The 18,361-nt window shown below is 37.0% G+C and overlaps 1 protein-coding gene across 1 annotated transcript in view; it reads right to left on the bottom strand.

The window, feature by feature from the left end:
- Positions 1-18,361, bottom strand: part of LOC140343642 (5'-nucleotidase domain-containing protein 2-like) — a 35,362-nt gene that overhangs the window by 16,285 nt on the left and 716 nt on the right. The window contains exons 2-6 of the mRNA XM_072430422.1: positions 8,483-8,667; positions 6,856-6,930; positions 6,552-6,607; positions 5,641-5,734; positions 4,276-4,404 (exon numbers count right to left, since the gene is read on the bottom strand). Of these exons, the coding sequence (XP_072286523.1) occupies positions 4,276-4,404; positions 5,641-5,734; positions 6,552-6,607; positions 6,856-6,930; positions 8,483-8,667 (539 nt within the window). The remainder of the gene's footprint in view (positions 1-4,275; positions 4,405-5,640; positions 5,735-6,551; positions 6,608-6,855; positions 6,931-8,482; positions 8,668-18,361) is intronic.

Genomic DNA, 18,361 nt, shown 5'->3' on the forward strand with positions numbered 1-18,361 from the left:
AGGTGTGAACAGAATGTAATTTGGTATCTTCATCTCCTGGTGAGGTGAGGGCAGGGTCAGGGATTATCACTGCACCTTTCCCCCAGGGAAATCCTATACAAACGGAAAGAGGACCTTGTTTCAACAAATTTGTGAGCTACATGACAATGCTCACACTTAAATGCATAAACTATTCAGATGTTGCAAAGCAGCAGTAGCAAAAATTTAGGTACAGAGGCTCAAAGACCAAATCTTTTATCAGTAAAAAATAAAAAAAAATAAAAAAAAAGGACTCCTAGTTAAAGTGATATATAAAAATACATAATAAAATTAGGGGAATTGGTCTGTGCAAACAAGTTATATGTAAATACATTTCTATCAAACACCTTTGCAAGATGCAAGGTTGCATTGGCAAAATGAATAAAAATACTTAATGCTTCACTTTGCAACCAAATACACTTTTGATTCATAATATCAAATACAATAAAAGAATTTCAAGTGGACATACCATTATGTAAAGTTTTTTTTTGTGCAGGCATATTGATTTTTGGAGCCCATTAACAAAGAAGCGATAATAGATTGCCATTTTAAGAATGCCAGCAACTCCCGATGAAGGTTTGTACACATTTTCGGGAGAATACCACCATGACACTAACCTATCTTGGTAAATGTAAAGCAATGTATCCTTTACGGGTATGTGTTAGAAACCTATAATTTTAGATATGTTTTTGTATGTAACTGAAGGTGAAGGGCAGAACATATGTTGTTTTATCCATCTTACTTTAGAGTTGAAGCTTTTTTAAAAGTTTAAGACTGACTGCCCAGAAGGTTGGAGCAAATATTCATGAGCTGTATTAGTTTATTGTTTTTGTTCTCTATTTCTGTACGTATGACCATATTTGAATATATGGAATGGTCTATATTGCGGGACATCACCACACACACACACATACACTCATGTACAGGGTTCTCCCCAGGCCCTTTTAGCTGGGTGCACCACCCGGCACTTTTCAGCACCCACCCGGCTGTTTTTGGGTGGTTACTAAAGAGTTTGATCACAATACAGGGGCTGCTACCCACCTACAATTTCTTCCCACCCAGCTTAAAAAAAATTCTGGGTTGAGCACTGATGTATTCTTATTAAACTACTGCTGTAATTTTCTATGAAGATTTTTTGAATACACAGGCTTTTTATAATACAGAAGTAGACAATCCTGTTCTTAATGCACCAAATAATAATTTATATTACTTTTTTACAGTATGGACAGTTACAGCAAAACTGTACAAAAAGAATTGTCCATCCAGAACACTCTACAGATCACTATCAAAATAAACACCAAGTACTCCATTCAAAAATATTTTCACTCAACTTTTACCCAGGTTTACACATTCTTCAACTTTAATACAATTAAAAAAAATGTGTGACCATTGTACGAATCTTATTTAAAAAAAAACATTTAAAAGACGGTCAAAGATTTTTTTCCTACAAAATGCGAGGCCTTTAAGCTGTGCCCAGGGATACCAAGGACAATGGAGTCACTGAAGACACAGAACCCCATTATGCAGAACTTACAAAGGCTGCAAACATTTTGCAGGAAAGGATTGTATCTGAACAACAAGGACCTCTATTAGGGCATTCATTCCGATCAATTTTATTGTTGTTCAAAAAGGATTTCCAAAATTTAAGAACTTGGATTTAACTGAAACCACAACAATAAAATTTCTTCTAAAATGAGTGGACAGACACAGAAAACTGCTTTTATTGCGGTTTTCCCTCCAATCAAATCAGCCATCTGCAGGCCTCCACACCCAGCTAGATAATAAACATCTGTGGCGGCATTACGTCACAAGTCTCACTTTCTGGCACAAAATGTTCCTGTCAAGCTTGAGGGATAGTCACAGTACAATATAGGAGGAAGGGGCTGCTGAAAACCAAAACAAGCACACCATGGGCCCCTCCACACCAGCTTCCTATATCCAGTTAGCACTGGTTTTAGCCAGGGTTTGTTTTTATTTTAGGGGAGAACACCCCCCCCCCCATCCCATTTTTAAACATATTATTCTGCAACACTTTATTTGCTTCTTTCGGGCTCATATTCTGGTTTGTTGTGACTGTTTCCTTACCCTCCTGGGCGGTTCATTTCTGTCCGGTTCTATATGTCTAAAAGTGGTACATTGTTTTTCACGAAATTTTTTTTTTTTACAGAATATAATAGTATGAAAAGTCTAAAACACAAAACCATGTCAAAATAGAATAGTATAAAAAATAAATACTCATAGTAAATTATACTGTAAAAAAAGCTTCATGAAAGACAATGTACAGCTTTTACATGTATAAATCCACTCCCAGTAGTATAAATCTACTACAGTTATTTTGTATTGAATGCATAACACATAGATTTGAATTTCCCGCTGGCAATGTCCTCACGCACCGACTTCACTGGGAACTCCCTGGTGACTCATCGAGGGCATAGGAAGCCGGCCGGAGGAAGAAAAGACGGATATTGCCGAGAAGGATGACGCAGGATGCTGGCGGATCAGGTAAGTAGCGATTTATTTTTACTTCCCATATGTTTATCCATTACCGATTTTAGCATCTTTTTTCTACCCAAAGTCACACCTGGGGTTATCACCGAGGATGTTAAACAGCATCTTATGTTGACACGTTTCTTTTTAGATAAAGTCTGTCCTAGAACACCATGTACCCCAATACTCAGGCAGCCCAAAATATCAGTGCTATTCATTTGAAGAGGACCTAAAAATCAGAATTTTTACTTTACATAAAAGAGTAGAGAACCCTTTATTTAAAGTCTGCAAAGCCACCTGGGATACCTACGTCACATCCCGGGAGGCTCTTGGCTGCTCTTCCTGCGCATGCCCTAGTCTCAGGCATGCGCAAAAGGAGCCCTTTATCAATGGAAAAAAAGAAATTGCTGATCCCACGCATGCAGTGAGTGAATTTTTTCCCCCAATCTACGTCATACGATTTTAGAAATGGGCAGATTGAGATCGGGTGATGCCGGAAGAGCGTAGATGTCGGCAAACCAGGACTGCTTTGAGTTAACTCATGAATACATGGCTATATGAGGGATGATGAGAAGAATCAGTCATGAATGTAGCATGCATGAAACTGCTGAGCAATATTTCAAACAGTGTTTGTGGAGTAAAAAACTACAGCCAAAAATAAAATATGGTGCTTTTGTCTGTTATAAATCAAAATGGATATACCTCATGCTGCACCTTTACTCAGGATAAAATTAAAAGATTAAATTTATTTCCAAATGCAGCATTTGTAAGATCAGTTAGCCACAAAGCCAACATGTGTTAAAGCCGTCAGCTACTCATGCAGAGCAATTCCTTTAACTGTGTGGTTCCTGACCTTGGGGCCACAGATAAGTCTGCAATCATCATCCATCATGTCAGTCCGGAAAACAACTTGGTGCTTACACCTTTACAAGTTAGTTATATTTCAGACAGCAAAGCTTTCTAAGGAGAATAATTTTTTGACTCACAGCAAATATGTATATCCTGCAGATCAATATACTATGCTATCCAACCTGTAATTAACACATCATTCGGTGATTGAATGATGTGAAGAATTGTAGTCACCTATGCTGGGACTACAAACATGTTTTGTTGGGATAAGTAGTATTCATATAGAAAAGAAGGAACAGTTTGTGTTGTCTTCAGCTCACAGGAACATCATGTAAGTATTGTGTACTTACTGTAATTCTAACTAGTGAAACCACCAAAACTAAGGACTAAGGTTATTGCAATATTTTTTGGGTAAAGATACCCTTTAAGAAAGCCAAGAATTATCAGCTAACAAACCCCAACAAAACAGTCACTCATTCTTCAGTGCAGAGCCATTACATCAAGGAGAATTACCACAAAAGGGTCTTTATTGTGTGTTGCTTGTAATACACTAAATCAGCAATTCCATATTTTTTTTCAAAAAATCCTGAGCTTCCAAAAGGCCAGTTTGTTAATTTGAGGTGTATGCAAGCCAATATGTCCAATTTAAAGATAAAAAAAAGAGCAATGCATTACAAAGCAATGCTGGGCTTTTAAACAGCATGCAAATGCATTGCGCCTTATGCACATCAACAAACGCTAAACTCAACACAAATGTTGTGAATCCAGTGTAAAAAAGGTTTGAGGTTCTGTTCTACCAAGATGAAACCTCCCATTACCTCAAAAGAATAGAGCCAATGTTCAGACCAGTGGGAATACAAAACACACTTTTAAAAGTTTTGAACATCAAGGTTAACAATTAGGCACATTTCAGGTACTTACAGTGACATCCTTGTAGAGGTGGACTGGATCATAATCAATGTCATTGGAAATGAAGAAATCATTGGCTACAGCCAAAAGCGTCATCTCCGGCAGGGAGAAAATGTCCATGTACTGTTTGACAGCGGGACCCTGACATAAAAAAATCACTACAATCAGAAATCATGTGAGCGTAAATGTTTTTAATTATAATACTGCAAGAGAAATTTGAAGTGCAACTATAACTTCTCTTCATTTGCTTAGATTTTGGGGGTTTTAAATTGCCATTTGTCCCAGCTAAGCTTGCCTTTTAATTCCTGTTCCAGCAACTACTGTGAAAATAAGTGGAGTACAGTTCTCAACGATGAGACAGACAATCCAACCCAGTCTGCAAAATATATATAAAAAGAATGCTGTCTCTGATCACTATCCCTGGTGTGACAAAGCCAGCTGTTAAAACCCAACAGGTTGTTAGCCTTCCTGGCTAACCAAAAAGTTTAATAAAACCCTAGGCTCAAGTTCCACTTTAACTATCTGGAGTAGTCCCTTATATAACGTAATTTATGGTTTCCATAAATAAGAGTATAAGCAGTGCAATTAATGTTCTTTTTTCTCATGCAAGAAATTAACACAACAATCCAATCTTAGCAATGTTACTTTCCTATTGGAAACACTCAAAATAATTTTCCTCCTTTTTAGGCAAAGCTACGCTTCCTAGTTTTGCCTCTTTGACCCACAACATTCATCTTAATCAAAACGTTGGGACTATAAAAAAAAAAAATTTTTTAGGTCTTATCAGTAGGTTGGAGAAACAGTCAAAAGAAGAAAAACCCAAACATAGAATTTAGAAGACCTGGGTCTTCTACTGGCCTGAAGTGTTTCCAAAAGAAATCAATCTAAAATTTATTCTGTGGTCTGACAGTTATGCTGGACCACACAGCCAGCTTCTCAACCTCCCTACAGACTACACAGATTCTGAGCAATAGATTCTGGTCCAGGACCTGCCTGTGAATGGAATAGAAGTTACATTAGTTATCAGATAACTAGCCATATTATGTACTAGTTCTACCTAAAGATATAATATTGATAAAATTATGAAAAATTATGATGAATAAAATTGGCTTGAAGATATTTTAAAAGGCAGTTTATTTTCCAAAATGACAGATCATGTAAGAATACCCCATCCACCAATATTTATCTTACTCCAACACCCCTGGCACTTTGTTGCAATGTGGATATAGAAGAGATTTATAATATTTCATTAGATTAGCCCAAAATTAAATAGCCTAACAATATACTGAACTAAATTTCAGTGGCCATATTTTTTCTAAATTCATATGATTCCTCTAAACAAAACTCAGAAAAGAACACTGCATAAAATAGGCTTACCTTGCCGTAGAACCCGCTGACCTGGTGAAGTGGAATGTGGTGTGTTCCCTGGTAGAGCGCCATCACCTCCTCATATGGGACTGGCTTGAGGCCCCTAGTGATTGGGGAGGGAGGCACAGTACTTTTAGGTTATGGTAAGAAAGTTTAGGTGAACACACCACACTACAGGAAAACCATTTCCCAAATACACAAAAAATTATAAAGAATTGCAGCAGTTGTGTACATTTTCATTGAAGGGAACAGGGTATAGGACTAACACTAAACAAGGGGTCAGTCTACACAACACATAGTAAGAATAATTATGTGACCAATTCAACAAGTCAGGTAGTACTGTACCCAAGGATATCAACTCTAGATTAGCAAATAACTGAAAATTCAGCTTTCATTGGTTTGGTTACATATCATTGTCCAGATTTAAACTGCAAGTTTGAATATATCCACAAGACGGTAGCTGGACGGAATCTAGAAACATCAGGCACAAAACACACTAAGAATCAGAATTTGCAGAGCTTACACCTATATCCAGCATTATCAAAGAGAAACATTGCATTGGATATAGGACATGTCACAGTCTACTTCACTTGGACTACTTTTATTGCCAGTCTGCCGGACTTTGACCTCTAAAAAAGCCAAACATTGAGCATAGGTAAGGTTGGCACTATCCCACAACACAAAGGAGTAGTGTCCAAAAAGCCATTGCCGTAGAACGCAAAATTCTTTCTTTACAGCAGCACACTTTGTAAGAGGATGATGTAAAGCATGGCCACTTTGGGGACCAGTAGTCAGTCATTAGCCTATATAAATCACCATCAACTGATGAAATACAATTTACATTAAGCTTGTACATCAAGGACCTAGACAATGAAAATTTTCTGCAGTGCTCAAAACTTGTGAAAAAAGCCTACACCTACCTATACACTGTGCCCAGCTCAATGTAATGATATGCATCTATCTTCATCAGAAGCCCCTATATAAAGAAAAACAAACAAAGAAAATACATAAAAACAAACTATAAAAATTGTTCTGAATTTTAATAAAATTGTACCTTTTAGACCCTAGAAACATAGAATTTAAACTTGAATTATATTTTACCCCAGAGCCTGAATTAAATGCTATATAACATATAAACACATTGTTTTAAGGAATCCACCAAATCTATAAATGAGATAAGCAGATTCTTCATTAACAAATTAAAAGCTGATGGGAAACAATTACCTTATTGATGTCATAGTGAAGGCCTCGTACAGCAAAGTTAGGAAGATATTCATACGTAAGGATTCCGGCCGGGTACTAGGAAGCAGAAAAACAAAAGGGTACATTTGTAACTCAACTTGAATCTGTTTACAATACATGTTGGAATAAGCAAGGACAATTCAGTTTACCAGAACTGCAGCTCTACCACTGGGTTCACGAATATTAACTTAATGCTGCAAGTGAATATGCACACAATATCCTACAATTTGGTCCTTTAAATTTTCCTCTACACTTTATTATGACAAAAAGAGTGGCCATGTACAAGCATACTGTTGAAAAACTGTTACAGTACAGTTGGCTCTAACTTAAATTTGCAAAACAAACCCTTTGGACAAATTACTAATTGTGTTCTATTCATCTCTGAAAACAGATGAATCAAGACTAACAATACCTTAATTTGCAGGAAACCAGAGAACAAACTAGATAGAGAATGTGACAATAGGTTTCTGGATACAAAAGTTTTCCCATTTATTTTTTGTTCTATTATTTAAGCTTTTGAATATACTTTTCCCAACCTGAATAACCATATACTTGGCTTACTTCACAGAAATAGAACAAAATTGTATCTAGAGCAGGGGTGTCAAACTCTGGCCCGCAACATCCTTTTTTTTGGCCCCCTACAATTCGCGGCATCACTCGCATCTATAGACCAGTGGGCTCTCTGCCTATATGTGGCCCTGCATTGGGCTATTTTATAGATGCAAGGAACTGTAGTGTGTATTTGAGTTTGACACCCCTGATCTAGAGCATGACCAATTATAAATTAAAACCCTTATATACTAATCTGTTCCCACTCCACCACTATTTACATCATTCTATTCCTAGATATGGTTTTCGATCCTCCTGATTGGCAAGGCCAGGATGACACAACTCCCATGAGTTACATTCATTTGGTCCTGGCATGTACAGGGGAAGCCGGGACTGCCGACTATCCCTGCAACCAACAATGAGCTGCACATGTGCAGTTCAGCAAGTATGGCAGTTCCAAAGAAGCAAACAGGCAGGAGGCTTGCTGCAGAAGACATTTCTTGTTCACTTCGGCAATAAATGTCCTGTCCGATACAAACTTTCCACAAAGTGGAATGTTAGTTAGCAGGAGAATGATTCTAAACTAAGGCAGAATTTTATATGAGCTTTATTTTTGCTAACAGTACATTATGAGAAGTGGACATGGAATTTGAAGTGACAAACGGCACTTGTTGGTACACCAATATCAAAAAAACATCAGAAATATCTGGATTTTTATAGCAGATGGAGTAATTTTAACTAGCACAGGGGAATAAAACCAAATAGTTAGTGCTTTGACCAAGGTTCAGCTCTTCATGCAGTTTAATATTTGTTCAATACTCAGAAAACCCCAAATATAGATATGCATGCCAATGTTTTTATCTCCATAAAAAAGCAGCATAACTTCTTCATAAATAACCAACTAATGTTTTGTAATCAATACACATGAACAGTAACTTGTCTTTTTTAAAAACTCCATTACATTAAATCACTTTCCACTTGGACATGGTTATCAATAGGATCACAGGTGTCCGATCCCCACAGTTATGGCCACTGAATTGGCTGAGCATTAGTGACTTACTTTATACTGCTCCACCAGGATGTCCCGAGCAGTGTTAAAGATCATGGAGTGCAGAGCACTGGAGTATAATGCCAGTGTGTAATCATAGTCAAAACCATAGATTTCTATATCCCCAAGGCAGACTTCATTGTTGGCATAAATGGTAGATGAATTCAAGAGGTTACATACACCTGGTGGTAACAGATCTGGAAAAATAAATGGCAAAAAGAGAACAATTATTTCATCTAACCAAACAGATTTTTTTTGGAAATTAAAATGAAAGAAAATGCTGGCTATATTAAACAGTAACACAACCAGGTACCATGCTTATGTCTTCTCCCAAAAACTAGAATTAAGGCTAAAACCCAGCTATACAAGGAGTGTCAGGATATCCCTCCTAGAGGGTGCAAAGGCCACACAACAGTATTTTGACTACAAGAATTTCCTCTTAACTGTTGCTGGTTCCCCACAAAATCTGAAAACCTTTTTAAACAAGTTTTGTTGATGGGGGAGGGTACACATGCCAAGAAATTAGCCTAATTAAATCCTGCAATGTAGAAACAATAAAAGTAGTTATTCCTCCAGGACCGGTCTTTAGAGCAGTCTTAGATTACACCTATCAATGCTACTGAATCTAAGGCCAGGGAGTAAAAACAAAAAACTTTGGGTAAAACTGAACTGTGAAAATAAACTATGGGCTTGCTTGTAATACAGTGATGTTCACTGAATGTATAAGATGGCCATTACATAATGTATTTCTCATGTGTGCACATTTTCACAAATGCATTTAGCAGACCTTCCAACAAGACTCACACCACACACCAATTTTATCTGTTTGTTTGTAACCTGAACACGGGTACAAAAGCAGAATGCAGTTTTCTGCAATTTGGCATTTTAAGTGGAAAGCACATGTGGAAAAACAGAGCAAAGTGGTAACATGTCTTATAAAAAGAAAAAAACCCTCATTTTGGTATTTGCATTACATGCAAGGTTCTCCCAGGAATGCACCACTTTTGGGGAAAGCCAAGGCATTTTTTTTTTTATAACTATGGCATAACTTAATCTTCTCTTACCTAAATTGAACAGTGTTTTAAGTTTTAACTTTTTAAAAATATAGAATCAAACCAGGAAGGAAAAAGCCTTAGAAAAAGTTTGAAAGTGTAAAAAAAAAAAAAAAAAACTTCACATTAAAAACAAAGGCATTTTTACTGGGGCTCCCATTATCTTCCATAAACCTAAAAGCAGGTTATCTGACTTCTTATTGAAAAAAGACCTATTAAAGAAAAACTAATAGGGACAAGTGACTGAAAGATTAGCAGGAGGTAATGTTAAAATACAGAGGTTTTAATTGAATTAATAAAACATCTGGTCAGTTTGTGACTTTATAGATAACCAAGCACTTCAAGATCTGCAACAAAATATATAGCTTCTTAAAAGTGACAAAGAAAACCCCAAAATCCTCATTTGATCAGATACACGACTGAAATCAGATATGAAATCACATATACAAGATGAAAGCTAATTCTTTACATGTAGAAGGGACAAAATGGGCTCATTAATTTATTGGTTGCCAACCAGTGGTTAATGAGTAAATTTTGGTGGTCCACAAAAATTTACATTTTTTATTAAAACAAAATTATAATAATTGCTTATATTCTGAATGACAATTTTGCCTTTATAATGCACTAAATTCACCTGAAAGATTGTTGACCACTGCTTTCAATGACATTGGGGAAAAAACAAAACCACCACATCTCTACACTTTCTATAGTCCACAAATGTAAATCACACCACATGCATTGTGGTCTTTTAATGGAAGATAAAGCTGAAAAGCTGGGTTTGGGCATGCCAAGCCAGAATTTGCAGAAGACAGATACAGATCACTGCGAGCCTAAAGCTGCATACACTCGTGCAATTATAGTCGTTGGAAAGGATCTTTCATGATCCTTTCCAACAACTAAGCACTACACGATGCATGAACGAGTGTGTACATACACCACTATTCTGCTCTATGCAGAGGGGAAGAACAGAGAGGCCCCCGCTGCGAGCTCTTAATTTGCATTTTGATCATTCATACAACCGTGCTGGCAGATCCACAAACGGCACGCGCTGTACACACTTCAGATTCTTGCCCAATATCAACCCTGAGCCAATCAGGCGAGAACCATTGGAAGTGTGTACGTAGTTTTACAAAAGACTAATAAAATGTCTGATAAGAAAATATTGTTCCAAAAAACATGAGCAACCATAGGACTAACCTAAAACACCACCTACAATTACATCACATTGACAGCTGCTACTCCTAGGCCCTTCAAAAGCTTAACTCACAAGAAACTGCTTTAGGAACCTATGGACCTACAAGTGAAGAATATGCGTATTCACAAAAGCCCGACAACCGTGGATTATACAATACTCTATCCTTTAAACGCCCCACACATCAGATTTTTTGCACACACGTTAAAGTGCATAAAGTCATATCGCTGTTTTAAGTGTGGTGCAGTGTACCTAGATGCCATCTGCACACTTTGCAACATGTGTTGCCGTGCTTGGAAGGGACTCCTCTATGTGTTGTAGTGTATTCATGCAATACAGATTTACCACAGCACATTAAGGTGTAAAAGGGTAACCAATAGAAAAAGTGTAATTTCTGAGCTCCGAGATCTGCCAACTACTATAACAATTATAAGTATTTCCTCTTGATGTGGTGTTTTTAAGGCAATGACAAAAAGCAGAGGTAATTATCTAGCAAACATCCAAAACACTCTTCTAGACAAACTAGCATTTCCAAATCAGTGACATGCAACATGTGGAAAAGTTGGCAACATTACTTTAAGCTTTAGGTTTGTAGTCAAAATCAATGTTTTCTAGACAAAGTTTCTCATGCTTTAGAAGCGGTTTTTAATATGCTCAGTGTTTTCTAACCACTTTTGTGGACCGGGGTGTTTGCTAAACCAACTATTATCCTTCTGAAATTAACCCTCAGTTTGGCAGAGGAGTTCCCTATAAATGTAAGGCAGAACCATGCACAAGACAGATTTCTGGTAAAACCACTGACCTTGAACAAGCAAAAACATATGCCTAGGCTTAGGCAGTGTCAGTGACTCATGGTAAAGCACAAAAAAAAAAAAAAATTGTATAAAAGCTTTGGTGCGTGCACTTTCCAAAGATTAGATGTTTGTTAACTTCAGAGAGTTAAGGCTGCTGTCAAATTTCTATTTCTTCTCCCTTTTAGGGAGATTTACTCTTGATTTGTACTGGTGTCAAAAAATTGGGGATGGACCCCGACGAGGCCAATTAACTTAACGTGCTACATATAAACACAAATTGTAGCACATCAGAATGCACAGAAAAAAATAGATATTTTAACAATCAGAAACCCTAACTATTTCTAATAACATTTTAAAGTTTTAAGTTACTTATATTTTGCTTACTATAGTTACAAAATTATGTTTATATATTCCCTTTTGGTGCAGAGGATGTGCATATTTTTAGTTTTAATTCTCTTTAAACATACAGTTTCCTATCCAACAATCCATGCCAAAACTACCAAATTTCACAGGAAATATTGCACACAAAAAAAAAAAAATTCCCAAAATAACCTATTCTATGGTTCTAATTTTAGCATGAAATGACAAATTCCTCAGGATAGAAAAAAATAAAAAAGTACACAACACAGAGGTATTAGTAATGACTCAAAACACAGCAGGTTTTCCTCCCTGAATGAAAGCTCTTCCCTCCCAGTACGTGCTGTCTGCAACGTAGCATCCTCTGCCAGGACCGCTAGCCTGTCCACAGAAAAGGCTTATGTGAGCTCACTGCCAAGATCAGTGGGCACAACAGCAAACTGGCAAAAAGTAACAGCAGTTAACTTCTTTATTAAATTAATCATATTTTCTCATAGTTCTAGTATTTGTTTAATGAGAAGGCAGACTGAATAGTGTGTGTCTTTTGTGCAGTTCTAAAGTAAACAGGGTGCAAAAATTTAATTCAAGCCCAATTATATTTTGCAGTCTTTTCACAGTGCTTCAAATGGAGATGCAACCTTCTGCCCTAGGGTCGTTTGCTGTGCAGAGAAGTTTATATTGCCAAGCTTCTAGATGTCTGGAATGGTTTCCAGAGTCAGTATAAAGAACAGAAATATGGGAGCCAATATAAAGTGGTGAAAAAAAAATATATCATTGGTATCTTTTGGCATGCTTTTAATTACAGAGTGACTGAACCAAACATTTATGAGAATGGCTGGCAGCTACCTGGCAAATACCATCTCTACAACCAAGCAGAAAGAGAAGGGAGGATGACAACCCAAGCAAGCCAAAAGCAACAGAACCAATTTTTCTGCTCAGGCCACAAGTTTTTAAAAGGAAATTTCAGAGGTTTTACTGATGCATACCTTTTAATAAAGCATTGTTCATTATGTTAAACTGTAGGACAGGCTAACATTTGCATATCTTTAGCTCCCCTAAAGCCACATACACGTGTGCAATAATAGTCGTTGGAAAGGATCCTTTCCAACACTTAGCACTGCATGATGCATGAACGAGTGTTGTACATACAGGACCGTTCTGCTCTATGGAGAGGGGAGAGCGACCATTTCCTTCCCTTGCATTAGGATCGTTAGTCATCCATGGAGCCAGCAGGACGGTGGTTCAGACAATTGGCGCTGTACACTCCAGATTCTCGCAGATTCGCTGCGGCCCTGAGCCAATTATCGGGCGAGAAGCGTTGGGACGTGTGTACGTAGCTTAAGGCTAAACTGTAAAAGACACTCATTGGCAAGATGTTGAAATGTCCTTGAGAAATGTACAAAATCCTAGACCCCATTGGTCATCAATCCTACCCTATAGGGGGCAACAGGGAAGCTGGGAGGACATTGAACCCTTTGAAGGTGGAAAAAAATGTGCATATAATCCTGCTGCCTTTACCTCTAGATAGACTGATCATTTTAACATGGAACTAACATCTGCTTCAAGTAAATAAAAAAAAATGCAATATACTGCAGCTTATCAGTTCTTAAATGTAGTGACAGAATTAAATAAGCCATACTTGTGTACAGAGACTCTGACACAGGCAGGTATCTGAGCACTGAATTGAACCATCAAAATATGCTATATGCCTTCCTTTTCTTTTCTTGCAGACAACAGAACACATTCTTGATGGAGATAAGTGGGTTTGTAATCCTCATTTTTTTCCCCTGGGATGACAGTACTGCTCCCCCAAACAAAGAGGCTTCAGGAAAAAAAAAATGTATAAAGTAAACTAGTCAGTTTGGCAGGGTTTAAATATCCTGTAATCACTTTCTGATTGTTCTCAACTCTTAGCTAGATTAGATACCGATTGTTCAATTTTGTGAAAGTACTTTCAATTTGATGCTCAAAACAATGTTAAAGCAATTTACATCAGCACTTACGAAATCACTTCAGTGAAAGTAAAGATGAGGAAATGCCAGCAGCATACACAGCTGCAACTATGACAAGAACAGCAGCCTACATCCTAACTACAAGACAACTCCACAAAGACTTCAGATACAAAGTCAATAAAAAGCACCCCACCATTTTGTATCCCATATACCCTACAAAAAGAACACTAAACACAATTGACTTAAGATAGCATTCGATATGTGTAGTTTATTTATAGAAGAATTTAAAAGATTATGGAGAAATAGAAAAATGTTGGATGTTACCTGTGCTGTAGATAAATCAATAAATTGTTATTTTACTGGCCAAGCTTTTGATTAGACTTTAATGTGCATCTACAAATAAAAACTGCATTAAAGTTATTCCTGCATTTTTTTCTAACTCATAAATTCTGATGACAGCAAGAACTTGGAGATGGTACGTGCAGTCAGATTTAGTGCGTTATCTGCAGGTATATTAGTCATATATGCATCTGGAAGTTAAATGACATTGTCAGTGACTAACCAAAAAGGTGGAGCAAGATATTATTAGGTAGCTAACTTACACTGTCTGCAACAAATCCTGAACCTAGGCTTAAGGTTTCACTGAAAATAGCAAAAATGACTTCCAGTATTATCTACTTAATGCTGGCCACAATTTTTGACTTACCTAAATGAAACACTGATGTGGATTAATGAGACATTAGAAATGACCACTGACAAATACAATATAACAAACAATGAGGATAAGAATGTAACAAGAATCTGGTTTAGTAAACCTGCGATATCATCATAATCCCAACAGCAAAAAAAAAAAAAACTTTCTAATTTGTGTAGATGTCAGGCTTTTGTAGAAATACCAGGAGGTCAAGTATTGTTTCAGGATGGAAAAAAACATTTAACGTACAAATAATTGCATCAGTTTACTCCAGGAGGAGTACATTATCAAAGTCAATGAAGAAGTAAAAAGAATTGAAGTGTCAAACCTAAGAATTCCAGTAAAAAAAAACAAAAAAAAAAAAACACCATTCCATATTCCCATTCTTGGTGTGTGGCTCCCCCCCCCCCCATCTCTTAGATTGTAAGCTCTTCTGGGCAGGGTCCTCTCCTCCTCCGGTGTCACTGTCTGTCATTTGCAACCCCTATTTCATGTACAGCGCTGCGTAACATGTCGGCATTATCTAAATACTGTTTAATAAATTATTTTTATTACAACTGGTTTAATTAACAAATTAAAAACATGTTTTGGGGATAAAAAAGCCCCCCCTTCAACAGGTCTTTAGCCCAAAGCTGGACTAGTTGGGAATCTAACTACCTGAACTAAGTGGACATAGGAAGCTATGCAAAGCAACAGATTTCACCCATTAATCCCAAAATGAAATAATGGGTGTGTTAATTGACAAATTGGAATGGTGAACAAAAGTAATTAGCTTCAGGCTCAACTGCTCACATTTAAATGAATGGGAAAGGCTGGAACCCTTCTTTTGCACAAGGTTGTGGTGCAGTTTGCAAGAGCAATATGTCATACTTGGCTGCACAGCTGTGGACTTAAAATCTGCACCATGGTCACAGATCTGAGCAAAACTTTTTACCTGCAGTGCATTTTGCCCCTTTTTTGCAGCAGTTAGATGTGTGGACCTAAAAAGGGCCCTAAATTTGATGTTTTAATTTTCTACTTTCAGAATCTTATGCCTCGGGACCTTAAAAGGAGCAGCTGATGAGTAGAGATGTCTAGACAACACTAATCTAACGGGCCAGGAATAGCTCTTCAAGGTACCAGCATCCTCTTTAGGATAATCAGACAAAGGAAAATCCTTTTAGGTTTGGCAAGAATAAAACAAAAAGAAAAAAGCGTCAGATGGGTATTCAGATAACTGATTTTCACATACAAAGCTGCTATAAGACAGAAAACGTTATCCGTCTATAAGGAACCTTATGGTCTGTATAAGGGATAACAGAAAATTTGGTTATATCTAAAAAAAAAAAAAAAAAATCCATCTAAGGCGGTAGGTACAGAAAACCAATATCATGGAAATTTGTGCAATGACATTTCTTTAAACTGACAATGCAATATGCAAAACAAGCACATGATGCTTCATCATAATCAAGGAATATGTTTTTATAGATAAGAGAAAGAGGGGGGAGCAGGCAATTATCTCTGTATGCAGACAGTTCGCAGCAACTCAAAAGTGCAGTTCAGCAATTAGAATATGTGTGGCAAGTGAGACAAAACAAAGTCATGATTCGTTTTTAAAATCAGCTTCATCTTCTATTGAAAACTCTTTAAATATTTTTTGTTATTAGTTTGATAAAACCTAAAATAAGACACAACCGTAAAGACAAGAACAGAACAGTCAGACATCGCAAACAAATGATTAACATAATTAACAAATATATTTGGTTTATTATGGATGAACTTTCTTCACATAAAACACCCAAGGGATGAATCAAAAGATGCTACAGGCATCAAACACGCTAATGTCATAAAAACCAAAGGTCTGCTTCACCTCACCTGTGCACCTATTGCATATGAGGACAGGAAGAGAAGGGGTTCACATTTTTTTGTTTTGTTTTACATTGCATACACAGAAACATATGATGTGCATTAGGTCCCACCAGCAAAGTGCAATTTAGAATGTTGCATGCATTGCTGTAATGCACAGATGTGAACCCAGGCAGTGTCTGCTCACACTGCCAGTAAGAGTTGTCCGTAATTTAAATGTTGTCCCATGTTATATTATTGTCCATACACCTACAGATATGAATGATGCAATGAATTTCTATAAATCTAACAATTAGAGATGGTCTAGAAATAACAGTAACTGAAAATTGTCCACTTTTCTACTAATCACTTTTAATTGATTTTGCAGGTGGAACTGAAAAGGGAAAAAATCAAATTAGTTGGAAAATTAAGAACTGGAGTAAATGACTAAAAGCAGAGCATGTTCACGATATCTGATTTCAGACATATGGTGCCTGATTTATTAACACTCTCCAGGACCGGAGAAGATAGACTATCATGAGCAAACCTAGAATGGATTTCATAAGATTTCCTAATTGGCAAATGTTTCCACAATTCTTGACCAAATCCATTCCAGGTTTGCTGGATCACAAAGTTCACTCACACAAACCTGGGTGATCCAGCAAACCTGAAATTGATTCATGATTATCTATCTTCTCCAGTCTTGGAGAGCTTTATTGGATCAGGCCTATAGTGTCAAAATGCATGGCTGACAGCTCAGAGGCTAACTGCACTGTGGGCAACAAGATCTGCAGGGCAGATCTTTGGATACCACAACTGCAGTAGCCAAAAGGATATTGTGGCTTTTGTAAACTTTGTCACATGCAAAGACCAGGTGCCAACCCTTCTAATCTCCTTCAATGCAAGAGATTGGGATTGCAGTTAAACCCACAACATTTATGAAATGGCCATTAGTGAACATACCACCCACTTATTGTGTGTTACTTCCTCCACCTCCTAGATTGTAAGCTCTTCGGGGGAGGGTCCTCTCCTTCTGTGTCACTGTCTGTATCTGTCATTTGCAACTCCTACTTATTGTACAGCGCTGTGTAATGTTGGCACTATATAAATTCTGATTAATAATATTGGTGAAGTAGTGCTGACTTTAAATCACACAAACAATCCAGCATTTGCTTAGCACACTTAACACTAAGTTTACAAAAATCATTTCTCTTCTGCCCATGGTTGTTGGTACATTTTATCAGATTTTGATTTAAACACAATTTTTGTACTTTCACTTGAGATTCACCTTAAAGCCTGATTGGTAACTTACTGCAGACAGCTGTTGATTTGCCCTAACACCAATTGTTTAGAAATGTAAATTGGCCCACGTGTACTAGTCCTGAATATAGCACCCAAGGGGCTCATACATGGCTACAAATTTATTTATTTTTTGCAACAAAAGTTAATATAATCAGCATAAAAAGTTACAAAAAGTGATCAGTATTATTAAACAGGATTTATATAGCACCAATATTTTAGGCAGTGCTGTACACTTAATAGGGTAGGGGTGTCAAACTCAAATACACAAAATTAAAAACTTAGACAAAGTCACAGGCCAACCTTGAAATTTAGTGAAAAGATTGAGGAAATTTTTCCTTTTCATTGGATATAAAATTTTCATTGGGAAACAAAGCTTTTGCTTCACATTCAATCTGGAACACACTTATAATTGAGAAAAAAGGCATACTTTTTTAATAAATGTACAGCACTGCATAATGTTGGCACTATATAAATCCTATTTATATTAAAACCTTTGTTTTTTGCCTTCTGTTAAATTTCAATGGTAATCTTTTTGCACATGCTAATATTAATACCAATAGTCTTCTATGAAAATCCAACCATTAAAGTAGCAAGGAAAATTACAGCTAGGGTGGAGTGCTGGAAATGCCAGACACAGCCAATGCGGAGCTAAAACCTATGAGTGGGCCGCCGCTGAAACTCTTCATTGAAATAGAGCTCATATTAAAATTCCCAACTATAAAAC

The sequence above is a fragment of the Pyxicephalus adspersus genome, chromosome Z, assembly GCF_032062135.1.
Source record: "Pyxicephalus adspersus chromosome Z, UCB_Pads_2.0, whole genome shotgun sequence".
NCBI classification, from domain to species: domain Eukaryota; kingdom Metazoa; phylum Chordata; class Amphibia; order Anura; family Pyxicephalidae; genus Pyxicephalus; species Pyxicephalus adspersus.